At 46.7% G+C, this 27,447-nt stretch overlaps 1 protein-coding gene across 6 annotated transcripts in view; it reads left to right on the top strand.

Moving 5' to 3' along the window:
- Positions 1-1,016: 1,016 nt before the first annotated feature.
- The window catches only part of HEG1 (heart development protein with EGF like domains 1), a 99,299-nt gene continuing 72,868 nt past the window's right edge, over positions 1,017-27,447 (top strand). For all 6 annotated transcript variants that reach the window (XM_075933177.1, XM_075933176.1, XM_075933173.1 and 3 more), the window contains exon 1: positions 1,017-1,863. In XM_075933177.1, coding sequence (XP_075789292.1) covers positions 1,569-1,863 — 295 coding nt within the window. In that variant the 5' untranslated portion in view covers positions 1,017-1,568. The remainder of the gene's footprint in view (positions 1,864-27,447) is intronic.

Below are 27,447 nucleotides of genomic sequence, written 5' to 3'. Positions count from 1 at the left end.
TGATCTTCTGGCATTCAATTTAGTGGGCCTAGTATAGACCCCTAAATCGACTGCTGAGACCTGCTCCCGCCAGCATTCAGTACTCTTGCTTTTGCAAGGAGTAAGAGAAGCAGATGGGAGTGTTTGCTCCTGTTGGCCTCCCACAGTGTGGATGCTACCACTTGTAAAGAGAAAACTTACAGGGATCTGTAAGTGAGCTATTTAGGGTTACAGAGTATAGTAAAAATAAATCTGCCAATCCTTTATACAGGCTCACATTACAAGAACAAGGGGTCACTCAATGAAGTTAATGGTAGGTAATTTTAAAACAAATAAAAGGAAATCCTTCACACAGCATGCCACCAGCTCATGGAATTCACTACTGACGGCGGCTGTAGAGTCAAATGCTGCCCTGAAATTTAAAACGGAGCTGGATAACTTTACAGCCATTAAAAGAATGTGCAGTTATGTACGCTTACGGGCCCGATCCTGCAAAAAGCACTTCCTGAGCAGCTTCCATGGGAATTAAAGGCTGGGTCCTAAGACAGCAACTAAATCTCATGCTTCATGGAACCAGATGATCACCATAAGGGTCAGGAGGAAAACATGTTCCTTCTCGTTCACCATGTGCAACTTGATTGGTACTCCACTGCTTCTGAAGCAGTGGTGACAGCCAAGTGACAAGATCCCAGACCTGAGGGGCTAGGGCTTTGACATGCAATTCCAAACCCTTTACTCTGTCCTAACACACATGCAAATGTGTTTTGTTATATATTCATTTATGATTTATGTAAACATGGTGTAGGGATAAAATTATCCCAGGGCAGACCAGCACCAAACAGTTATTTTAAGTGCTGCCAATATACTGGAGACTGCTCCAGAGACCCTCCCCTGGGAAGAGTTTACATACAATCTGAGAGAGAGCAGGAGAAGCTAGCTAGGCGTCTGGATAAATAACTGGGGAGGGGATCTCTGTACAGAACAGACTGTGCTGGGGCATCTTACACTTATCACAAGTGCCTATGAAGGGGGAGCTGTTTGGTGGCAGAAGTCTCCCCAACACTGCCCCTTTCCTGGGTAGCGCACAGCCTGGTTTGACTGCGGGAGAAGTCCAGCCAGTGGCAAGTCTGCGGCACTTTTCAGTTCTCTGTGCTCAGGGCCAACCGAGGCGGGCCTGTGCCCTCCTTACCCCCCGCTCTGCCAAGCCCCCGGCCCCTTCTCCCCAGGATGGGGCTGCGGAGGAGGGCTGGCCAGGGCACCAGCGGAGCCGGGGAAGCGGTTTGGCTGGTGATGTCAACCTCTAGGAGGAGCCTGTGCCTGTCCTTTTACTTTCAAGCTCCATGTAATTAGCATGAGGCTGCTAGTCACTCACTAGTGTTACCCTCGGGGGCTCGACCATGGAGTCCCCCCACTCCGCCGCCCGATGGAGCCGGGGAACTTTCTAAGGCAGAGGCTGCTGCCGCTTCTTCCCCTTGATCTTCCTGCTTCCTTCTCCTCCCCCTCCCCGTCTCTCCCGGGTTAATTACCACCACTCATTAGCGTGACCAGCCGGCCTCCGCGCCGGGCATGCGAAGCCCCCCAGCCGCATCATGCGAGCAACGTGCACTTTGCTGCTCCGCCAACTTAGCCTCCTGCTGCTGCTGCTACAGCCCGCCGCGGGATCGGGGCCCCGCGCCGCCTCCAGCGACCCCCCTCCTCGGACCCAGCTCAGCGGAGCCACCACGCCGGCGGCCGCGGGGTCTTCCAGCCGGGCCGCTGCTGCTGCTGCGGCGGCGGCTGCTTCCCTGCTGCCTCCCTGGGAGAGGGAGAGCTCCGTGCCCTGGGCGCCGCCAGTGTCCAGCAGCACCTCGGAGCCGGCGGCGGGAGGACACACCAGCAGCCCGGGTGAGTGGAGGGGCCAGGCGCCACGGCGTGTCTGGCGGGCGGCCGCACGGGCACTGCCCCGCCTGCAGCCCGCGCCCCCTGCCCCAGCCCGCGCGGGCTGCTAGGGAGAGGGAGCCTGTGTTGCTTTGGTGTCTGTGTGTGTGGGGCGGGGTGATGATCAGCTCAGCTCAGCCCGGGCTGGGCAGCCCCGAAGCCTGCGGCAGAGACCCGGGCCAAATGTGCGGCTGTTTTTGGAGCAAAATCATTGCAACCCTCTGCTTCTCCCTCCTTCCCTGCCCCCCGGCCAGTGCATTCCCAGGGAGGAGGAGCGGGGGGGTGTATTTTTAATAAGCATGGCCCTGGTTTGTGTTCCCCCCCCCCCCGGAAAAATTCCTGTTTGCAAATGTTGGCACGTAGGTTGCATGTGGGTGAGGGGCTAGTGCACCTTCTCGGCCCCTTTGCAGGGCGCCCGGGGGTGCGGCGTGGAAGCGAATCAAGGGGAAATCCGTGGGCTCCCGAGGGGCGGGGAGAGCGAAAGCAGCAGAGGACAAAGCTGGGGGCTTGTCCCGAGTCCACTTCCTGGCGGATTCGGGTGCCCGGGCATTGGGAAGCTGTTACTGAGCAATGGGGCATCGGTTGCTTCTCCAGCACAAAGGGCTGGGCAGGAAAGTGCACGTAGGGGGACTCCCGCAAGGGGTATGTGTGTGGGAGTAGTATTGCAAAACAGCCCTCACCGTTCCTCTGGGTTTAAATCTGACCCAAAAAGCCCCTTGAACTTGATGCAAAGCCTTACTGACTTCAAAGAGCTTTGAATCGTGCCCTTGGAAGCAAAGGAGTTTAGCAGAGTCTGTGAGATAAAATATATACATTATAACCGCAATATCTGATGAAACCCCTTCAGTACACTGGAATTGTAACACAGAATAGCTTAACCTCCTGTTCAGTGTAAAGGTATGTCATACTGCTGACCATAGTAGCCCATCACCTGTGATATCAAAGGAGAGAGAGAGAAGAAAAAAGTTTGAGCTATTTCTCTTCTTCAGGTTTTACTTTTTAGTTGCAGTCCTTATTAAGCTGCTTTTTGTGGCAGCAATTTACATTTTATTAACATACGAAACAAGCGCTGATGTAAAAAAGAAAATAAATGTACTTCTCTTAGCACATATGGAATTAAAGCTTGCATTCCTGGCTGCTATATAAAACCTCAGGTGTAGTGTAGAGTTTCAAAAGTTTAAATGCTGCATTGTTGAGGGAGAACAGAATATGAAAAAATACCTCTGGGTTTAAGAGAGGATTCAGTTAAACAGAATATGATGCCTTTATACTTTTAAGAACAGACACCGAAGCCTCTAACAAAATATCAAACTGAACTCTAGAGAGATTCTAAGCACAGATTCACTTGTTTTGTTAATTATAAATTATTGGGCTCCTTGGAATCACTTGGACATTGCACAGTTGTATACTAGTGTAGTAAAAGAGGATCGGAGCAGATGGAGGCTTGTGCAAAGATTACAATAAAATTCATTCATCTGTATTCATTTACATGTTAAGATTGTAAATTTCCATTTTTTGATTGAATCAACTTGAAAAGGTTCTACCTTCTATTTTTTAAAAACTAGATGGAAATGAAAGTGCCAAGGCTAGCAGAACCTCAATAGGAAGGGGATAAGCACCAGAATGGTCCTTAGTTCAGTAGCGGCTGTTAGAATGGTACTGTAGTTAGTTGTTGCTGCATTCCAAAGGTGTATATGTTACCAGGTGTTATGCAATGTTTCCAGGGCAGGGAATCAGCAGGTGCAGTGAGAATTCTTCTGTATACTACCCAGAGGTTTTCTTCAACAGATTTCCTCTCATCCTGCTTCACATTGATTACTGGCCTATCACATCCAGATGTAGGGATTTTTTCAGAATTTTAATCATTTTAAATATTTATTTCTGTCTTTCTACACTGCACTTCTGCTATGTTGATGAAGTATGGGAGGTTAGTCTCAGACTCAGCAGATTTGTGAAATCTTCTTCTTGTTAGTCTATGCCAGGTACATTTACACAGATATCCACTGACCCTGGTCAGTTAGGCATTACACAGGCTGACACATCAGACCAAATTTTTTATAGGGACAGTGGACATAATTTTAAGCAGCATGACTTCCCTTTTTTCCAACTTGAACACACAGCTCTAAGGATGATTAATATGTTGGAAAAGCTGGCACTGAATTTCTATATACAGTGTAAAGAAACCTAGCATCTGATAAATATAGCTTCAGTGGTTTTAGGGCTAGAAGGGACCACCACTATGATTACCCGACCTTGTGGTCACACCGACCATAGACTTTCACCCAGTAATTTCTGTGGTGAAGAGACCTCCCCAATGTCACATTGTGCTATTTAGAGATGTATTTTATTTATAGGGAGCTACAATTGCAGAACATGTGGTTAAAACTACTTTTGAAAATTTTTTTCTATTTTCTTAACACATCCAGAAGGTGCCTTTTATCAAATGTACACATATAAAACAGTGTATATCTGGGTGAATCAAATGAAGCCCTATAAAGAACTATGCACAATAACGTTTGCATAACAAGGGAGGAAGAATAGCCTAGCAGCTTGGGCACTGGCAGGGCTGGATTACCCAACAGGCAGACTAAGCACGTGCTTAGGGCACCAGCAAATCAGGGGCACAAAAAAAAAAAAAAAAAAAAAAAAGAGAGAGAGAGATGTGACGGTATAGTATTGTTTTTATTTTGATTTATATATGGGGAGGCACCATAATCTTTTCAGTGCTTAGGGCCTCTGACAGTCTTAATCTGGCCTTGGGCACTGGCTTTGGATTTAAGAGGCCTCACCTCTATTGCATTGCAGCCACAGATTTCCTTGTGTTTCCTTGCAATAGTCACTTAATCTACTTTGTGCATCAATTCCCTACCTATAAAATGGGGATTAATATTTTCCTACCTGACAGAGAGAAAATCTCTTAAAGATCAGCATGTGCTCCTAGATGGGTAGAAAAAATACATCATTTAAGATCAGATCCAGCATCTTTTCATGACTCTGATAACTCCTGAGTTGAGAGAGGAATGCATTTTTAACATTATAATTTGAAAAACAAAAACTATCTGTCCATGAGCTTTGCAATAAATTTGGCTTATTGTGAGCATCTCTGTAGGCATTTCATTGAGCCATTCTCCATAAAATGTATCATGCGGTAGGCTATGAATTCTATTGATCCTCACCTGAGAAGAATTAGGAAGAATGTCATCAAGAAGGCTGATAGCATTGTGGCTGCTGGAAAACCATAGTAAACCTCATAATAAATTACATTCTGCCCTGACAACAGCAATCCACTAGATGTTAGGTAAGGGTCTATGCCTGTCAGTCAGGTTAATGATTTTGTATTACGGCAGTAGTCTGATGTGGTCTGCTAGATCATTTGGGGTTTGAGCTATAGACACTTGAAAAGTTAGCTTTTGTCTACCCTTGCCTTTCTTCCACAAGCATTTCCGGTAAACTCTTCACTCTGCCACTACATGAAAATGAAGATTGCATTTTGGCAGCCTGTGATCTGACTCTCTTTGAGGTCAGAATGCAGAGGTACTTTCTCAGCAGAGTTTGGCTAAGGAGATGGTATCAGCAGAGAGGAGCACTGCAATGAAACTTTTAATCTTAAAACATGAATGCCTGTGAAAGTGAGTGGCTAATGGGGATGGTTCAAAGTAGGCATTACAGAGGCAACCCTTATCCAAGCTTCTCTGTGCAACTCTGCCAGGGGAGCTCAGTCTTGACTGGGAGCAGAGGTAAATGCTGGGCAATCACGTTGTGATGAGACTAAATTAGGACTAGGCTGTATCTTTTTTGATTGTTGTGTAAGATGAAGACTGAATCCAGGCACAGGTGTTTGTCAGCACCACTGCTTTTTCTGAATACAAGACAAATGGTTCAAGCAATAGCTGGAATGATGGGACCACCTAACCTGCGTACTGTGCATTTTCTGTTGGCAGTTACCATTGGGGTATCCTTGAGAGGAAGGGGCTAGTCTGTCAGTAGGACATTGAACTGGGACTTGAGAGATTGAGGTTCAGTTCCCAACTGTGCCACAAACATCTTTATATCCACTGGCAAGTCATTGTCTTTCTCTGATCCACTTCGCTATCTGTACAATGGGGATAAAGATACTTCCCTGTTCATAGATGTCTATCCTGTTTATTTTGATTTGTAAAATCTTTAGGGCAGGGACTGCCACTTGCTCTTTGTGTTTATACAATAGGTCTTTGATCTGGGTTGTGGCCTCTAGGTCAGTGATGAGCAACCTGTGATCTATTGGGGTTCCATGCTGTGGCCCGTGACACATTTTGTTTACTGTTGCCCACTCGCAGAGTGGCCAGTTTTCGCTGTCTGCGTAGCTGTTTTCCTGGCGGTGTTACTAAAGTGACACACATGTAAAACAGGGGCACGTGAAGTGAGGTGCATACTGATTGCACACAGTACTGACTCTGCATCCAATCAAAATGCTGCTACGGTTCAGTCAGCACACCCCGCAAATTCTAGGTACGCACATGCAGTCAGCAAAACTACTCTATCCCAGGAGACTGTCCTGGTTTTGACAATCTTGACTCCGACTGAAATGAAGGAGTGACACTCGTGTGGCCCACTTACTAGCCTAGATCGCCCAGTGCTACTCCAGGTACTATGGTAATACAAATAATGATAAAGGGTAGCACTGAGCATCTACAAGTTTCCTATCTAGGCTTGGGTCCCCAATCAAGCAAATCTTTTCCCCCTTGTCATCTGTGTTGTCTTTTCCTCTTTCTTCTCTGTTGTCCCTCTTTTGTGGAATATGAGACGCTCAGACAGCATGACGATGGTGGGAGCAGTGCAAATGCCTAAATAAGTAGATTCCTCCTTTTCATGTCTGGGTTGTCTTTCCTTCCTTCCTCCCTCTGTCATCTTTTCCATGCTAGTTGCTGCCTTGCATTTCTTCAGTGTTGCACATTATGAACATTAAAAGTAACCATGTAATAGTGACTCCTCTGCAGCATTCTGTGGCGCAGGAGGGAAGTTTAAGAAGGCGTGGGGAGCAGGCTGATGAACTCAAAAGGGGGCTTGTGTGCTCAAGCTGGCTTCAAATCTCCTTCCTACACAGTAGTTAGTATTGATCACATGGTTCCCTCCAGTCCACATGCCTGATTCCGTTGTCTCTGCCTTATAGAATCATTTACATCAGTGCAAGCGTGTGCAAAACAATCTTGACAGCCATTCACTGCACTGGTGTAAATGACCCATGCAAGGTGCAGAGCAATGGCACATCAAGCACCATGCTCTCTGCACAGTACCTGGAAGACCTGCATGCTAAAATGCTTTTCTGTCTCGCCCCCTTCCCTACTGCTCTTTATGCGAAATATAAAGTAATGTATGTTTTGTGTTGCAAATCCGTAGTCCCTGAAGTGGTATGGATTTAGCTTTGCTGCTTTGAAGTGATATGGATTTAGCTTTGCTCCTTTCCAGAAACAAAAGAGAAGGGGAGAGAGAGCCACTCAGTTCCCTGTCCCTTACAGGCATTAAGGGTCTGATTGAAAGACCACTGACATGACTGGGCGTCTTTCCATTGACTTAAATGGGTTTTGAACCAAACTCCATAAGCAGTAATCATTTATTTAAATGGTAGATTAATGAATGATGCCAATGTTTGTAGTCCAGGTGCAACATGACTGTATGACACCTACATTAAAATGGATTGAATCTGTCTTATGCTGGGTTATTGCAATAAGCATTACATGAATGTGAGATGAGATATTTTATTGCAAGTGCTACTACAGAAGCTCGTGATGGTTTCAGTCTTGCATTGGAAACTATTAGAGCCATCACATTACTTATACAACCCTAATAGTCCAGCACCCTTCCTAAGATCTTCCCATCAGGAACCACTGCTTACCTTTAAAACAGGCAGTGCAATGAGCTGCAGTTTGTCTTGTGGCTTGAAAAACCATAGGAAAGGGTTAGTTTCACAGTGTATTAATTGATGGATTAGGAGAAATGCTCATGTGATTGACTCCTGCCACTGTAACGCGTCCTGAACAAGTTCCTCTGTGATCAGATAAGGGTGACTATGGCATTTTTTGTCTTCCTGGAACGGTTTGTTTCTTTTCCCCCAGCTGGCAGGATCTGTAGTTTAAATCTAGAACTCAAATCCAAATCTCTCCAATGCTGTTTAAGATTTCAAGCAGTTCTGCACCCAAGCACTTGCTGGCACCACCCTCTACTCCTCTTTCCTTGTCTGTTTTGTTTATAGCTAGTTGCCTTGCACTCGTTCCTGTAATAACTGGTCACCTCACACACATTCATGGATCTTGGTAACACCATCCCTATTTAACTAGCAAGGAAGTGAGGCACAGAGCTATTAACTTGTGGAATTCTGTGTCCAACCTGGAGCTAAACCCCAAGTCTCATGAATGCTCGCCTTAAGCAGAATCAGGGCTTTAACTTTCCCATCCTCACATTTTCTTGCTGTAACACTTCCACTTCTATACCGGATATGTGTTGTGGGGGGGCAATTATGTAAGAACATAAGGATGGCAAAGGTCCATCTAGCCCAGTATCCTGTCTGCTGACCGTGGCCAAGACCAGATGTCCCAGAGGGAGGGATCACAACAAGTAATCTTCATGTGATCCCTCCCCTGTCACCCATTTCCAGACAAACAGAGGCTAGGCACACATTACTACCCACCCTGGCTAATAGCCATTGATGGACCTAACCTCCATGAATCTATTTAGTTTTTTTTTAACCCTGTTAAAGTCCTAGCCTTCACCACATCCTCTGGCAAGGAGTTCCACAGGTTGACTGTGCATTGCATGAAGAAAAACTTCCTTTTGTTTGTTTTAAACCTGCTGCCAATTACTTTCATTTGGTGACCCCTCGTTCTTATATTGTGGAAATAAGTAAATAACTTTTCTTTATTCACCTTTTCCACTCCAGTCATGATTTATAGACCTCTGTCATATCCCCCCTTAGTCTCCTCTTTTCTAAGATGAAAAGTCCAAATCTTTTAAATCTCTCTTCATATGGAACCCGTTCCAAACCCCTAATCATTTTTGTTGCCCTTTTCAGAACCTTTTCCAATGCCAATATATCTTTTTTGAAATGAGGCGACCACATCTGTATGTAGTATTCAAGATGTGGGCACACCATGATTTTATAAAAGGCAATAAGATATTTTCTGTCTTATTCTCTATCCCTTTTAAAATGATTCCTAAGATTCTGTTTGCTTTTTTGACTGCCACTGCACACTGAGTGGATGTTTTCAGAGAACGATCCACAATGACTCCAAGATTTTTCTCTTGAGCAGCTGTAGCTAAATGAGTCCCCATCATATTGTATGTATAGTTGGGATTATTTTTTCCAATGTGCATTACTTTACATTTATTAACAATTACATGCATGGCATTAAATTGCACTGGGAGAAGCATGGGAGATCACTTTTTGTGTGATGGCACAGCCTGTACCATTTAAAGGCCTAATCTCCAATAAGGTTCCCTTTGGGTCTGTGATCACAGGAGTCTTCGCTTGAGAGCTTTTGCATATGCCATAAATGAAGCAAGTACAAGTTTGATCTTTAAAACTGATTGGTGGAAACTGACTGGTTTTTCCTGATGTTGAACAGAAAATCGCTCCGCATGAAATGACTTTTATTTTACTGTGATTTCAGCATGAAAAGGAGTTGTTCAGAGGTTGTGGTTCAGCTTGTTGCTGTCAGGCGGAAGTCTTACATTTTAGACTGCTTCTTCAGAACTATAATTCAAGTTATTCTTGGAAAGAGATTTCTTTACACCACTGGAAAACAATGGGAACTAGAGCAGGTCAAGAATTTTTTGTCAAGTGGGTTTTTGTCAGAAACTGCCAATTCTTCTAAACTGATTTTTTTCCTATGAGATTATACCAGTTTGAATTCAACATTTATGGGGAAAGGGTTTCCCAGGGCCTGGATGGAATTTCTGCTTAAAACGAGAGACGGGAGGGGCCCTACCTAGAACAGTCTATAGCCAAGATTAAGTCTCTGGAAACCCACATCTCATGTGAGTGCACTAGTCACCAGGCTATTTGCTATTCCGGAGTGGGGGTCTCTCCCAATCTTTGGTTTTTGAAAGGTCTTGTCATCCCAAAGTGGAATGGGAACATTTCTGAAATCTCAAAACCATTTCCTGGCCAGCTCTATTGAGGACTCATAGTTCTGGCTCGTTGTGAACCACCATTTATTTTAAAAGTATAAATAAAATGTCCAGTCAATTGTGTGTGAGCCTTAGCTGTTTCCTTCTGAGGCTGGGGTTAGTTGGCAGATGCCACTGGGAAGCCTTAGGTTCTTCAGCCTGTGTGATGCGGGAGGTCAGATAGGAATGGCCCCTTTTGGCCTTAAAGTCTGTGACTGAAATTTGAAGTTGTAATGGCAGGAGAGACCTGAAAGTTGTGTTCAGGACCATTGTTAGGGTTGCCAGGTGATGGATTTTATTTTTAACTCGACCACCCAGTCAAAAAGCAACCTTGGTGGCTCCAGTCAGCACTGCTCACCAGGCTGCTAAATGTCTAGTTTGCAGCATGCTGGGACTTGCAGGCTCCTTGCCCAGTGGCTCCATACGGCTTCCAGACAGTAGCCAGCATGTCCCTCTCCCTCCTAAGCATAGGGACAGCCAGGGAGGCTTTGTGCATTACCTCCACTCACTGACTGTGCCCCTTTGCCTAGGAGCTAGGTGGACATGTTGCCACTTCCAAGGAGCTGGGGGTGGTCAGTGCAGCCTAGAGCCGGCACTCCCACCTCTCCCACACCCAACCCCCTCCCCTAATCCCTCTGCTGCACCCAAACTCCTTCCCAGCACCTGTATCCCCCCTACCCCATCCCCTTGCCATAGCCAGGAGCCCCCTCCCACACTCCAACCCCCCCTCAGTCCCACCTCCCAGCCCAGAACCCCCTCCTATACCCAAAGGCCCTATTGCTGGCCCCATCCCAGAACCCCTCCCTCCAGTTGGATCTCTTACCCCCTATGGCAGCAGTTCCCAACTGCCGAGCCACAGACCTCTGGCTGCCAGGGTGTGGCAGCTCAGGTGGCTGGAACTGGGGCACTCCGCTCTCACCGCGGCTCTGGGGGGAGGCGTGTCCTGCCCCGCCTCTCCGCCAACCTGCGCTGGGCAGAAGAGCGCTTCCCTGCATGGCGGGAGGGCCGCGGAGCATTCTTCCATGGCCAGGAGAAGCCCCTGCGCTGTGCGGCCCCCCCCCCCGTCATGCGGGGAAGCGCTCTTCCCTGGCTGGAGGAGACCCCACCCCTGCTTGGCGCTAGTTGGCTGAGAGGCGGAGCAGCACACGCCTCTCCCAACAGCTGCGGCGGGAGGGGAGGCACCGGGCAGCAGTGCAGGGCTAGGTAAGGAGGGGTGGGGCAGGCCCAGGGGCTCCAGTGGTGGAGCTAGTGCTGGGGGGCTCTGGAGGCTGAGCTAGTAGAGTGTGTGGCGGGGGGAGTATGGGGACAGGGCTGGCACTGCGGGCTCTGGAGATGGGTGATGGGGTCTGGGTGCAGTGGGGCTCTGGAAACAGGAGGTTGCTACTGGGGGTCTGGTGGTGGGGGCTCTACGGGGCAGGGGCTGGCACTGGAGGTAGTGGAGGGCTCTAGGGTTTAGGGCTGACAATGGGGGGCCTGGGGTCTGGACTCTTGATGGGCCAGTAATGTTTTATTTGTGTATTTTCATAGTCATCATTTGCATAATGAATATGCAAATAAAATGCTACTGGTCCAAGTATGTGAGTGGGTTTGCCGGTGCCTGGTATCAAAAAGGTTGGGAACCACTGCCCTGTGGCACCCCACACCCCTGCCCAGGGCTGCCGAAAGGGGGAGGCAAAGAGGGTTGATACCCTGGTGCTGCTACCTCAGCAGCGGCAACAGCCAGAGCCCCAGCCCTTTAAATCACCAGTGGTGCTGAAGGGCTGGTTGGGGAATGCTAGCTCCAGCCCCGCCCCTTCCACCAAAGACCCCGCCCCTTCCAGGAGCCTGGAGCCGGGCCCAGCAAAGTCTGTCCTCAGCCCTGCCCCTACCCCAGTCCAGTAAAAATTAGTCAGTGAGCAAGGGTTGGGGAGAGCAGGGGATGGAGTGAACTGGTGGGAGGGGGGAGCCCACAGGGAAGGCAGGAGGTGGGGCATGGATTTCAGTTTTATGCAGTTAGGAAGTTGGCATGAGGACTGATGCTTTAACAGTACTTAATTCGGCAATAATAATTTTATTTATTAAACTCTCACAGCCATGGTGATGGGACATTTTCACAATATAGTAAAAACATGAGCAAAATACAATAAAAGCACAATATCGCCCCCACCTCTCCCCACACACACTGCTTTCTCTAAAAAGGCAAACAAACAAAAACTACCCATGTAGTTGTAATATGCCCTGGAAAAGCTTGTCCGGGGCTTTCTATTATTTTCCTTCTGAGAACTTTCAAATTGTCCTGTTCCCCAATGTCTTTGAAATCCCAGCAAGAGCCCAGCTTACAGGCCAGACGGCCAGAACTGCAAGCGCTCTTTCCAAGTTAAGTATATAGGTTTCCAAAATGAGGATAAATAAAGCAGACAGCTTGCGGGGGGGGGGGGGGGGGGTAAGCCAAGATTGTTGCCTGGCAAAACAGCCTCCATCCTTTCTGCCCCAAAGCATTTCAGCTTTCTCTATTTTTTTTCTTTTTCACAACTTTGACATTGCCAAATGAGCATGCACACTGGGATTTTCAAAAAGGTACCGCACTGACATAACTCTGCTCCCCGCGCAGGGTAGGGGCCAGCACCAAGTCCTGTCGAAAAGCCCAGGCTTACTCTATTTTAACACTGTAATCTGAGTGGGCAGCAGAAAGCCCTAAAACACTCAAGGGGTCATGTTTTGTTGTTCTTAGAGTGAGTATAATGATGTTATATAGATTCGCAGGCCAGACGGGACCATTGTGACCTCCAAGTATAACACAGACCATAGAACTTCCCCCAAAATATTCCCTCTTTTTTTGTGGAGACAGGTAGGTAAGGTGGCATTTTGGAAGCTCACGAGATCTTTTTTCTTCCACTCTCGTTTGAAGTAAGGGTTACACACACTCGCATACGTACTGTAGCACCTTGTTAATTCAAACCTTATTAATCCTCTCATCCCATAACTCACACTGAGTTTCTGGGAAAAGGTACGGGGCTGGTTCCTTAGCCCTGCTAAGACTGCCTTGTGCTCTCTGGTGGAGCAAAGAAGCTCAAAAACAACTCAACCAGCTATCCGAGGATTCACCAAACTAATGTCTTAATTCAGAACTAGTCACCAGATAACTTCCTGTGAATAAGTCAAAACCTGTAGATTCTGTGCAAACAGTTGGTCGTAAGCCTTAGATACCCCAAATGGGGGAATCTGTTATTCACATTTGATTAGATGTAGGTCCTATGGTCTGATTTCTCTTTCCTGATTGGCTGAGTGTAACAAGATAGAATCCAATTCCTTGTGGAAATACAATTACTGATTTCTTTAGTAGTTAAGCACTTTGAGAGATACTGATGAAAAGTGCTGTGTACGAGCTAGATGGTAGTATTATTATAGTACAAATTTTTCCATGGACATTTTGCAGTTGTCACTTTATATGTGCTGTTTCCATGAACATTAAAGTAAACTTGTTGGCGAGAGCATTCATGGGGAGCAGATGTAAAAGGGGGCACAAACCCAGTCTAAGTCAATGTATTAATAGTTCAAATGCATATTTGTAGGGCATTGTTCTATAATAGACAACAGCTTTCCCTCTCTCTGTGTACATGGAAAAGGTGTGTGTACAGATGTACACATATATTGCCCCACAGCCCATACCATAACATCCTGCAGCTTCTATGTGAGACACTGCTTATTGTACTTCCATTATGTGGAAAGCTCACATATATCCTTTCAGGCTGAAATCATAATTAGAGTCAGAGGATGAGGAGAGAACTTTCCCACCCAAAAGGGAAATGATGCGGTGTTACTGAGCGGCCAGCCCAAGTAATAATATAATCTTAGAAAAATGCAGCTCCCTCGAGGAAAGGAAGCTCTACGAACTTCAGTTTCTCCAAGCTTGTTAACAATGCTGTTGCCTGCATTTCTGTTACACTGCTGTCATACCTAATCTACTGAAGCGCCAAGGTTTTCACAAAATATTGGGGAGCAAAGAGAAAAAATGGTGTAAGAGTATCTTGAATAAAGCAAGAAGTCTTTTAGGGCAGGTGCATTGTTTGGTTTTAACGCAAATTCCTAGGATAGTGGGTCAAATTCTCCCCTTGTTATTATCATTGACAATTAAGTTGTTTTACTTTTCTCCTGTTTGCACTGAACTTTGACCTCAGATTTTAAATGCAGAGGAGGCCATTAAAGCAATCAACTGTTTGACCACCTGCACAACTTGGGTTATAGATAATTCTCACTTCTACTGTGAGGGCTTTGAAGCCAGGGCCTTTGGCATCATAGTTGAGAACTGTGCACATTTCATAAAACATATAACAACGTTAGTAAAGATACCTCACTGTCCTTATAGTCATCAGTGTCAGGTGAGCTTGTGGAACTTTCTCGAACTCTGTCTCATTCAAGATAGACTAAAACATATCAGTTCAAATTTATAGGATGCCTTCCAACTTAAGGGATCCCGAACAGCCCGAGTCTTCACTTATCCTGCTGCTGAAGTGCAGCCACTTCTGGGGCGGAGAGCAGCAGCTACTCTGTATTTGCTACACACCAGACTAGTTGTTTGAGGAGAAATTTACAGGAATTTCTCCAGCTGAAATCACAAGAGGAATTTGGCTGTGCAGAACACCGTTAGCCGCAGTACTGCTTGTAAAGCATTCACACACTTATTGTTGTGGAAAATCTTGTAAAGACTGAGAGCTGGATCTTTAGCTGGTGAACAATGTGAGAGCTCCATTTTCTTCACTTGAGATATGACAATTCGCAGAGGTCAGATCAGGCCCCAGGAGTGTTCGGGGCCTCAATGTAATGCAAAAGATACCTTCTGTTGTAGCACAGCCTCATGCTACTCTAGCCCCATATCGGGGACCAGTACTGCTGTGGAGCAAAAGGCAGCACCTACTTACATCACTTTCTGGTGTATCTGAATGATATTTTTTTGGAAATCTCCAAAAACATGAACCAGGTCTAACCCTGCCTGGATTGTAAAACCTGAGAAGCTCATAGGTCAAGCTAGTAAGGGCACCAAACCCACAAGAAATTACGCTTAAATGAGGCAAACTGCATTGTCGTATTAAAGTCATTTCCCACTGCTGTGTTGTGTTGTAAAGCATTTGCGTGAAAGGTATTTCTGCAGACCATCAAACTGCACATTACCTGCTTTGCTCATAAATTCGAATGGGTGACCTTGATCGTGAGGCACAATGCGGCTCTTGTAATTTATCCCTTATCTTCTTTTTTGGAACTGGGCATAATTGCATCTGTGTCTAGAAGGACAAAGAGAAGTGTTTCAGCAGCTGTAATTCACAAAGACATCTTCAAAAGACTTCTTACCCTTGGCACAAGTTTTAAAATGCCTTATAAAAATGTCCCTGAGTAGCTTTAGGCATCAGAACATTCAGTGTTTCATTCGGATTCGGTTACAGAGCTAAGCACTAAATTTCAATTCTCATTAGGATATTATCAGCTCGTTTATCAAATGCAGGCTGGTGGGGTAGTGTTAGACTGCCAGCAGGCCCACTGATGGGGAGGGGAGAGGGGAAAAGGCAATTGCCTTAGGGCCGGGAGAGTCAAAACTTATGTAGAACCCTGGGCCCCTTTCAGTTATTGCTGAAGTGCCACTCTGTATGGCTCTGAGAGCTAGGAATAGGCACTGCGGTCTGGGTGGCACGAAGAGCTGACTGACTGGGCCCTGTGCCTGTCTACCCAACGCTCTGCTCCTTCTGGGGACATGGAGCCAGCCTCTCCCCCCCTTATGCCCCAGAGCCCACTGTGGCTGTCGGCCTCGCTGAATGCCAGACAGCCAAGGAAATACTGGTACTTTGAAACATAGTTTCTTAGGGCTGGTCTTCACTTCCTGGGAGATCGATCTCCCAGGGGTCGATTTAGTGGGTCTAGTAAGGACACACTAAATCAACCACTGATCCCACTCCATTGACTCTGGTACTCCACTGGGTTGCAAGGAGTAAAGGAAGGTAATATGGGGTAGTAAGCAGTGGGGACGCCGTGGTAAACCAAACCAAAGTACATTGATTCCAGCTACACTATTCATATTGTTAGAGTTGTGTACCTTAGTTTGACTTTGCCCCCCTATTGTAGACCTGGCCTTATAGCAGTAACACGATCAGAGCTAAGACTAATCATGAAGACATTCATATTTGGGGGGCACAGAAAAAGCAAACGTGGACACGTGAAGGAATCAAAATAAAGAAGTAGGACAATTTGGTACTAGATGGAAAGACCTGGAATGACTATGCTTGCGTGCCTGTCGACTTGTATTTAAAAATATCTCATAGAATACAGTCTGCTGGAATGTCCTGTTTTTTAATATAAAAGGTCTTCAGAATTCAGTCCTGAGGATTAGTAATGCAGCCAGCATTCATATCTCCACAAGAAACCACAATGGATGAGGTCCGGTCACATGCTGGATTAAAGCCTAACTTGTTTGTCACTTGACTGGGCGAGAAAACCAGAGCAATCGCTATGAGCTGGTCCTTGTCTGTGCAGTGTGGGGTGGATGTCCAGGGCTGCGGCTGGAAAACATTTCAAGCTGATAGTGGGCTTGATTCTTCCTTGTTCCTGAGGCAGCCATTCAGACCTGTGCAAAGTAGGTGTAAACCCTGCAAGAGATCACTCTGTCCTTCTGATCTGACTCTCTCTGTCAGGTCTGACTGACAGTAGTGTGCTGCACAATGCAGCCTTGCTGTTCTCTCTTGTCTTCTGGCTTGGCTGCACAGGCAGCAGAATGCAGATGTAAAGCGGAACTGTAAGGTGCCGGAACCATCATTCATCAGGGAGAATCTCTTCACTGAAGAATTAATCCCTCCGGAGAAGTGATCAGAAGGCCTGGGGAGTTTTGAGCCTTCCTGAGGCATTAAAAAAAAAACAACAGTGAAAATTGTAGACACAAATCTCTATCCCCTGCTCCCATCCCTAATGCTCACAACGGAGGTGTGTGTAACTCTGTGTATGTATTTGCATACTTGGTAATCACACAGATGGCCCAGTGCTAGCCTCACACTGAAAGCTGCTCATTACATCAAGGATTATTAGTCAGTGTTTCTTCCCCTGCGTGGTAGGAGGAGAGAGGAACTAGCTCAGCCTTTGGAAGGGATACTTGCTATCCCCTCAACACTGCCATCCATCACTACTTCCTGCGGCAGATGGTTACAGCTTCATCTGGGAAGTGCAGTTTAGATCATCATCCTTTTCAGGAGCAGGGGGATGGGCCCTTATCTGTCCTAGGGATTAATTTCGTGTTAAGCCTACTCATTTCCATTTTTCTCCCATTTTCTGTTGCCAGGAAGTTGGGCAGCTCAGCTGTGGGATGGTTTGTGAGATGTTGCTGGTGCAGTAATAGCACCACACTTGGGAATAGGTCACGCCATAGGTAGGGCTTAGCTCATTGCTGTCAGGCCCACTCGGAAGGTGATTGGTTTCTGCTTGTCCCATGGCTGGCTAGTGAGCAGGAATCCAAGGGGGTTAATATGGTAGCCCACCATAGCAATGTAGCCACTTCTAGAGGGAAATATGGCAGCTGTTAAACAGCACACAGCACTGCAGGATAGTGAGTGAGCGAGGGCGGAACAGGGCAACAGCTTTCAGACTAAACTTTTTTTGGCCAAAAATCCCCCTTATTTTTATTTTATTTTTTTATGGTTTAAAAATGTTCAAATACAGCCCGCAGTCTAAACAAAGGGTGTGTTTTGAGTTGAACAGGTGTCACACCCTGGCCCTGTCACCTGCTGCAGTTATGCCATGAGGTGTAATGAGAGGGTCAACAGCTGAGATGCAGCACCCAGGATGGGGGGGGAGTCTGCTCGTGAGAGGGGTCTCAGAATCCGCCTGACGAAGGCTGTTAGAGAAGGAGGAGGTGAAAGAGGCAGTGCTTGGGTAAAAATGGGGATTTATGAGGAAGCCGGGGTGAGGTGGGTAGACTTTGAAGGGCAGTGCAAGGGGCCAGCCACGAGGGGGCACAGACTATACGATCAACTGGGATACTGACAAAAGGAGTAAATTTAGGCACCTGGGGAATTAATGTGGCCCTCCAGGTGGGGAGCTGTCTTGCAAGGGTGGGTCTGCTGGAAAGTGTGTGGTTGCTGTAGTGTTGAAGCAAAGGAGCATCTCAAGGCAGAGAGATGAAAGCAGGACAGCTGGGGTGAAGGTGGGCTTTGCAGCTGGGGAGAGGAGGTATTGACTCCCTCCTGAGGTGATACAACCTGTCGTTGAAAAACTTCTTCCATTGTGATGGGGATGTACAGTTTTTTATTTTCCTAAGCAAGTGGTTGAGGTCACTTTATATTGTTTCAATTATATAATCATTCCTGCCCAATGTCTGGGGTTTTCCTTTCCAAAAATTAAAATTTAAGGTGACCTCCATTATATTGATTTGCCTTTTCCTTTCCTCCTTGTAGATATGGCCTCGCAGAGGACTGTGTCACTGCCCAAAACAAACCATTTTTGATCTTTTGTGTCATCAAAAGTTTTGAAAAAAATTGGTTTTCAGTCCAATCAAACCTTATTTTTTTAATTGTTTTTCAGACTTTTCAGGGAACCAAAAAACAAACAAACAGTCATTTACTCAGCTCTATCTTAAGCCCATTTCAAAGAGCGTGTGGATTTTCAGAGGCAGAATGTCATTAGCCCGGTTGGAATCTGGTCTTTGAAACCCTTCCTCTTTCAAAAAGTGTCACAATAACTTTGACCACAATGGCTATTGACCTGAGTTTTACCTCTCACCAGTAAGACAGCACAATCTATCTCCTAGTACGGTTGGGATAAATCAGTATTGCCTAAGGTGTACACTGGCAGAGAAAATCAGTGCAAGATACTCAACTCCAGCTACGTGAATTGCGTAGCTGGAGTCGATGTATCTTGCATCTATTTTCCAGGGTTGCCCGACAGTTGGAGGTTGATGGGAGAAACTCTCCTATCAACTTCCCTTACTCCTCACTGTTGTGGGGATGCCCTCAGTGTTTGATTTAGTGTGTCTTTACTAGACCTATTTAATTGAACCCCAGAAGATCGATGGCTGGAGCGTTAATCCTCCAGTAAGTGGAGACATTGCCTAAGTGAGAGGAGTTCCATCTACTTAATCACCAATTCTGTCTTCTATCACACCTTTCTTGCCATCCAAGTAATAACCTTGTCTGTGGCCAAGTCTACACTGGCACATTACAGCTCTGTAACTTTCTGGCTCAGGGTTCTGAAAAAAATACCTGTAAAGGGCTAGAATAAACCAGGTTACAGCTCTGGGAGCTGGGCTCTCGCTGCTGCTAACTACTCCCCTCACAGAAGTGGTTTACATAGAGCGCTGGGAAATCGGTCTCTCAGCGCTTGTGCCACAGCCACACTTTGGCTGTGTCTACATTGGCATCCCTTTCCGGAAAAGGGATGCTAATGAGACACATCGCTGCTGCGGCTGCTCTTTAAACTATTGAGTGTAGACAAAGCCTGAATCTGCTTTGTTTGGGGGACCTAATGGAGAATAAGGAGGAAGGGCTGCAGATTTATGACAATGAGAGTGGGATGGGTATAGTGCGGGACAGGCATGGTACAAGCATTCATGACATAATTCAGCTTCCTGTTTTAGCTGTGCTGCCACTCCAAGCCAGCCATTTCTGTCCAATTGGTGCATGTTTGTGTTATGGACAAAATTGTACTGTAGCAGCTTCCACCTGACAGACACTTTCCCAGTCTGACCTGCATTCTTACTTCTGTGCATGGAACAGGAAGTGATGAACCCAGTTCAAACGGAAGCAGAGTTTGGAATGTGCTTGTCTAATTACTGTTTCACAGCCTACAAATGATGTGGATGCTGTGTAAAATCAGAATCGTACTGGCTGCTCCCAAAGGGCATAGTTAAGTTTTATGTGGAGCCAAGATACGATTTTGAACAGTCTAAAAAGATGAAAAAATTGGAAAGAGTTCAGAAAAGAGCTACAAGAATGATTCAAGGTCAGGAAAAAATTGCCTTAAGATTAAAGACATAAAAAGTTCAATTTATTTAGTTAATTTAAGAGGAGTTAAAGAGATGTGTTGATTTTGTGCTACATATAACCTCTATGGGGAATAGGTTTCTGGTGGCATATTGTTTTTTAATTTGCAGAAGCATGCATAAGAGCTAATGACAGAAGATGAAGCTAGAAAAATTGACTAAAAATAGAGTGCACGTTTTTAACTGTGAGAGTATTAACCATTAGAAAAATATATCCAGAGAGATGGTGGATCTCCATCATTTGAAGTATTTAAATCAAGGCTGGGTGTCTTTCTAAAAGATTTGTAATAGTTCAAACACAAGTTAGGGGCTTGATGCAGAAATTACTGAAGGAGGTTCTTTGGCTTGTAATACACAGGAAAATGGTCATAAAGCTCCCTTCTGGCCTTAATTACTATTAATTTTCTTTACAGTTAATACATATGCCTAGGAGTATGTGTGGGGGGGTGTCTATGTGTCATTATATATAATAAGGTTTATTTTTCTTGGCTGCTGTGTACATCACTTTACAAATCTAACAGAGGACAGCCATATGAGCGAACCCATCTGATTCTAAACATGGGGGCTGTATCCTTTTATTGTGATTCTAATAAAAGACAAAGCTATATTTATGTGTGGGAACCGAAAATGAAATTCTTCTGAGGAATTTACATTCTAAATAGACTTTAAACAACAAATGGTTGAAGATAAACACGAGGGGTGCGTCTAGACTGGCAAGATTTGCGCAAAAGCGGCCGCTTTTGTGCAAAACCTTGCCAGCTGTCTACACTGGCTGCTTGAATTTGCGCAAGAGCACTGACGTTCTAATGTAAGAATTCAGTGCTTCTTGCGCAAATACTTTGACACTTCCGCTCAGGGATATGCCTTCTTGAGCAAGAATACTTGCGCAATAGGGCCAGTGTAGACAGGCACCTTAATTTTTTGTGCAAGAAAGCCTGATGGCTAGAATGGCCATTGGAGCTTTCTTGCGCAAAAGCGCATCTATACTGGGCACAGATGCTTTTGCGCAAAAGTACTTTTTGCACAAAAGCATCCGTGCCAATCTAGATGTTCTTTTGCGGAAATACTTTTAACGGAAAAACTTTTCTGTTAAAAGTATTTCCGCAAAATCATGCCAGTCTAGACGCAGCCTAGTTTGGAGTAGGGATACAAATGCGGGCATTCGAAATTGCTAATGAAGCAGGGATTTAAATATCCTGCGCTTCATTAACAAGATCTCACCAGCAGGTTAGTTCAAATCACAGCTGATTCGAACCAGGAAGTGCACCCTGGGACATGTTAATTCGAACCAAACCACTTGGTTTGAACTAACGTTACTCCTCAGGCACAGTTGTTGATGCATGGAAGGTGTCACTGAATAGCTTTGTTAGAGAAGGAGCCCTGGGAGTGCACATATCTGCTTGAGTCCAGTAGTCTCATTAGAGTTGCCGAAAGTCTCCTGGAGTTAGGCTTGATCTCCTGAAGCAGGAGTTCCCATACTTTTTGACACAGGGACCAGTAAATCCATCCACAAACTTTTGGAGGACCGGTAATGTTCATTTGCATATTTGCATATGCATTAATCAAATGATGAATATTCAAATAAGTTTTCTGGTCCTCCCCAAACCCCTAGTGCCAGCTTTAGCAAAGCTTGATATAGTCACCCACAATATTCTTGCCAGCAAGTTACGGAATATGGATTGGATAAATGGACTGTAAGACAGACAGAAAGCTGGTTAGCCCAGGGTTTCCCAAACTTTATACTTTAGTTGGATCCCTTTTTTTTCAGTACTGTTTTTTGCAGCCCAAAAATATGAACGCATAAAAAACAAACTGAGAAAATACTAGACATATAACATGTCTGGTATTTTCTCATTAGGTAAGTTGTATTATTACTGGATGTATCAGTTTGTAGTTTTGAACTGCCTGGCTGGTAAATGTGCTCAGGCTGCATGAGTGTGTCTACTAGCCAGCCAGTTCGCAACTACTCGGCGGGGGAGGTGGGGGGGGGGGGCAATAGAATCCCCAGGCTGGACTAACTTGTGCTTTGTGGGGGGCGGAGGGGGGCAGCGCCACTGGGTCAGTCCCACTCCCCGGTACCGGGCTGCGGCCCATAGTTTGGGAAACGCTGGCCTATTGAGATTGCGGAATCTCCATCACTGGAGATATTTAAGACCAGGTTAGATAGACACCTGTCAGGGATGAGCTAGGGCAACTCAACTTTGGAAGCCCCAGGGGCCATGCTGATGCTGAGGGCCTCAACTTAAGTGTGGTTGCATATGCAAGAAAATATATACAAATAGCTTCTCTCACACTGACACGCATGAATACAAAGATTAAGGCAAGACTACGCAACACACAGGCCCCATTTAAGTCAGGTCTACTGATATTAATAAAATTCAATATTTACCCGATTTCTACCCATGTAACAGCACTTTTCATTTGCAATGACAGTCCAAGAATTTAACTGCTAAAACACATATCAACAGAAGATCATTACACTGACTACTTTTTTGTTTCGGCTCCCACTCGCCGGCCACATGTTGATCCCCACATAAACCCAAACTGCACCGCGGAGCACAAACAAACTGGCCGTGGGCAGCATGCCAAGTTATTAATAAGTATTTTATAAACCTTTACCTTTTTTCTCTGCTGCCATGTCTCCTCTCCTTGCTCCATCATCTCCCCTGGTGTCTGCTGCCCCCCAACTCCTCACCCTCCTCTGCTGTCCTGACTTCTGCCCTTCTCATTGCCCTCAGCCTTCCTGAGACCTGCCCCCTTCCACCAGCCCTTCTCTTCCCCCATGCCCACTCCTCCAATAGCCCCACTCTGATCAGGTGAGCTACCCCTCTTCTAACACCTCCCTTTATACACTTGTCCTGCCTCTCTCCTCTGGTGCTGGTCCCTCCCCTGCAAGTGTCTACCCTTCTGCTTCACCCCAGAATCCCCTGGCACCTGCACCTTCCCTTAGCCTGCACCCTCCTGGTGCCTCCCCCTTCCCTTACTGTCCCTGCCCCCTTTTTCCCTGATACCCACCCCCTCACCACTCTCTGCCCCATTCCCCTCCTGCCACTCTGTGCCCTCACACATGCCTTGCTCCATCCCCACCTTTCTCATGCCCACCCCTTCTTTCACGCCTTCTCCCAGCACTTCCCCCTCCGGTCCCCAATGCCCTTCCCCTCTCCTCTCCTCTCCCAACATCACCCTGTCCCACTGACACCTCCTCTCCTGCCCTTTCCCTCATTGTCTGCACTTGGCCCCCCTGGCATTTGTCTCTCCTGCACCCCTGTCTCTTGGTGTCTTCCCCTCCCTCTGCCCAAGTCCCTTCTCCTTCCACCCCTCCCCCTCTGTCCAAGCCCCTCCCGCCCAAGCCCAAGCCCAAGCCCCTTCCCTTCTGCTGCAGCCTCCTCGTCTCTCCTCTCCTCCCCCATCGCCGCTGCCGCACAAGCCCGTTCCTTGGCTTCTGCTTTCCATGTTGCGGGGCCGGAGGCCGAACACGGAGGCAGCCCTGCAATGTGCCTCCAAAGAGTTTTAAAATCCCAGGCCGTGATGTCACGTCACGACCGGGCGTCCTTCCCGCCCATATGCAATGCCGCACATGGGCAGCAGCAGCCGGCGAGGAGCCGCCGTGCACGGCAGGGACGGGCCAGGGCCCGCTCCAGGCAGAGCTGGGGGAAAGACCCCGCTCCACATATTGGTGGAGCAGGGCCCCCGGCTCTGTAACTTGCCGGCACTTCCGGGTTCAGGGGCGCGGCGCCCGATTCGACCGAATCGGCCTAAGGCCGGCCCTGCCAGCAGCCACCAGGCATGCTGAGGCCCATAGTTTGGAAAATGATGTCCTGGAGGCTACCGAAGCCAATCTGGCAGATTTTAAACCACTAAAAGTCAAGTGGTGCAGCAGAGCCAAGGCAGTTTCTCTGCCTGTCCTAGCCAGGCATGGCTCCTGGAAGTGGCAGGCACATTCATCTCCCCTCCTGCCCCCCCTCCCATGTTGATTCTGCAGCTTGCATTGACGGAGGACTGTGGATAATGGGAGCTGCAGGGAGGGTGCCTGCGGGGAAGGGCAATGTGGGCCCCTAGGGAATGCAGGGATGTGCCAGCTGCTTCTGGGAGCCGCATGGAGTCAGGACAGGCAAGGAGCCTGCCTAAGCCCCACCGTACCTCCGCCACAGGTGAAAGTAAGTAGCTGTGCCCTGGTACGCGGCTCCAGCAAGAGCTGGCTGAGCTGCGGTAAAAGCCAGCAGGGAGCTGGCAGGGACCCGGGTTGCAATAGCACAGTACTTGTAAGAAATTTTGAGTTACTTTCACTGCTGGCCTTTGGCCAAGGTAAGCACCATCTGGCTGCAGCCTGCACCCCTCGCTCCCTCTCGCTTCCCAATCCTTAGCCCTCTCCTGCACCCAAACTCCCTCCCAGAGCCTGTGCCCCCCTCTGGCATCCCAACCTCTGCCCCAGGCTCAGCCCAGAGCTCCTTCCCAAACTCTGAACCCCACAACTCCAGCCCAGAGTCCGCATGAGGGTAAGTGAAGAAAGACCTCGGAGAAGGGGCAGGAGAGGGGTGTGGTTTCCAGGACAAGAGGGTTTGGGTTTCTGTGATGAGACACTTGGCAAGGCTGTCTCCTATGCAGTAAACTGACTCCTGTCCTCCAGCCAAACTGATTTGTGGCTTTTGTGAGGACGAATGCCGTTGTAGTTAGAGCCCACAGGATCTTTAGCGCCCTGTAATCCAGCTCCTCTATCCTGAATCTTTGCATTTAATTGAAACAAGGCTTTCTTGTGCTTTGATTAGCAATGAAAAAGCCGCTCCAACCTTTTGGCTTTGCATGCACCAGATGGCAGGCTGGCTCATTAGGGGGAAGCAAATGATAGGGTGTTGAGATCAAGTACAGGTCAAGCCAAGGCACAGCACTCTTCCCAGACCATGGATTTCAAGCATGTGGCTGGAGAGAATGCTGGCTTAGTGGCATTGCTGCCGTCCTGCTTCCCACAGACACGCAAAGCAACTGTGTGGAAGCAAAGAGGGATGCTTAGAGGACTCAGCTGAGGTGTTCTTTGTTGGAGATGCATGTTGCGCTCCCAGCAAACAGCTCAATGGGATAATGCTTGCTGTGTTGCCGTGTTGCTGCATGCCAAGTGATAAACACTTTTGTGAGGCTGATTAAAAGCCATCACAGGTCAACAGTGTCTGATCCCCAAAGAAGCTGCTTACTACTGGCGTGCCTCAGGTTCATGTTATCCCTTGTACACAATGGGATTAAACAGTGATGAGACTATGGTAAATATGTGTTTAACAGTTTACTCACAAGATAGGAAAAACTATGTAGCACTTCAAAGACTAACAAGATGGTTTAGTAGGTGATGAGCTTTCGTGGGCCAGACCCACTTCCTCAGAACATCTTCTGGAAGAGTGGCATGACCATATATACCAAAGGAATACAGTGAAAAAAGTGAACACATTATTAAACTATCTAATCAGATTTAGTATAGAAGGTGGGGAGGGGGAGGGAATAGCTATTTGAGTCAATGAATGGTTAATCGGGGGTGATAAGTGGGAAGCTATCTTTGTAATGGTTAAGGTAATTAGCATCTTTGTTAAGGCCCATTCGTAAAGTGTCAAATTTAAGGATGAAAGAAAGTTCTGAAGTTTCCCTCTGTAATCTGGTGTTAAAGTGTCTTTGAAGTAAGATGCATATAGTAAGGTCGTTAAGACTATGTTCAGGTAGGCTGAGATGAAAAGCAACTGTTTTTTTCTTGTGAAGATGTCTGATATCTGATTTGTGGGCATTAATTCTTTGGCGAAGTGTCTGAGAAGTCTGTCCGATATACATAGCAGAAGGACACTGTTGGCACATGATGGCATAAATTATATTTTTGGATGAACAGGAATGTGTTCTTGATCATATAACTGACATGGTTAGGTCCAGTGATGGTGTCACCAGAGTAAATATGTGGACAAAGTTGGCAATGGAGTTTGTTGCAAGGGAAAGTTCCAGGGTTGGTATTAATGTGGTATGTCCTGTGGTTGTTGGTAAGAATCTTCCTGAGGTTAGGTGGTTGTCTATAGGAGACTATGTGTCTGTTCCCCAGAGCCTCTCAGAGTGTATATCCTGTTCCAGTATAGGTTGTAGGTTATTGATAATGCGTTGAAGGGGTTTAAGTTGGGGGCTGCAGGTGATGATAAGTGGTGTTCTATTGTTGGTTTTCTTGGGCCTCTCTTGAAGTAGATGGTTTCTGGGTATTTGTCTGGCTCTTCGATTTGTTTTTTTATTTCCCCCGCTGGGTAATTGAGATTTACAAATGCTTGGTAGAGATCCTGAAGTTTCTGGTCTCTGTCAGTGGGATTAGAGCTTGACTATAGACGATGGATCGTATGGTGTGTCCTCGATGGAAGCTTGAGGCATGTAGGTAAGTGTAGCAGTCAGTGGGTTTTCTGTAGAGAGTGGTATTTAATTTTCCATTAGTGATTTGTACTGTGGTGTCCAGGAAATGGATCTCTTTTGTGTTGAATGGTCCAGGCTGAGATTGATGGTGGGGTGTAGGTGTAAGTTGTTAAAGTCTCTGTGGAATGCATCCAGTGTTTCTTGGCCATGGGTCCAGATCATAAAGATGTCATCGATGAAGCGTAAGTAAAGGAGGTGTAAAAGGGGACGGGATCTGAGGAAATGTTGTTCTAAGTCAGCCATAAAGATGTTGGCTTACTGTGGGGCCATCCAGGACACACCATACGATCCATCGTCTATAGTCAAGCCCTTAGGTACAACCGCATCTGCTCTAATCCCACTGACAGAGACCAGAAACTTCAAGATCTCTACCAAGCATTTGTAAATCTCAATTACCCACTGGGGGTAATTGTGCTGGAATGACATTTTTCAGAGAGGAGAGGAGTGATGGGATGAGAGGCACGTAGGAGCGCAGGATCAGGCCCGAACCGAAACAAAACTCCCCCGCATGTTCTATCTGCTCAAAGAGTACAGCACCGAGTTAAGAAAAGATGGGTTTTTGGTTGTAAGTCAGGGGCTTGAAGTTGTGCTCTTCGCTCTGCCAGTGACTTCTTGGGTTACCTTGTGCAGACCACATTCCTGAGCACTAATGCTGGCTCTGGCACTTACTTCCTCTGTGGTTTTGGTCAAGTCACTTGACCTCGTTGTGATTATTTTCCTGTAAAAATGGGGGGAAACAGTGCTTTCCTGTGGAGTGGGAAGGAAGTATGTGGCTAAATCATTCATGTTTGTAATGTGTAATGCCGACAGGGGTAACCGAACCAGGGAACCTCTGGAGCTTAGTGCATGAACCTCTATGCTTGAGGTAAAAGTCAGCTAACTCTCAGCTGTAGAGCAAACTCATTATTTCTCAAGTGAGAAACTCATTCTTTCTCTCTTAGTGACACCGTATGGGACAATACACGCCCAGTAGATGTGTGGGTTACAAAAGCACTGTGGTTGGA

The sequence above is a fragment of the Pelodiscus sinensis genome, chromosome 7 (genome assembly GCF_049634645.1).
Source record: "Pelodiscus sinensis isolate JC-2024 chromosome 7, ASM4963464v1, whole genome shotgun sequence".
NCBI lineage: Eukaryota > Metazoa > Chordata > Testudines > Trionychidae > Pelodiscus > Pelodiscus sinensis.
The sequence above is the reverse complement of the archived record's forward strand: the minus strand, read 5'-3'. Positions and strand labels throughout refer to the sequence as shown.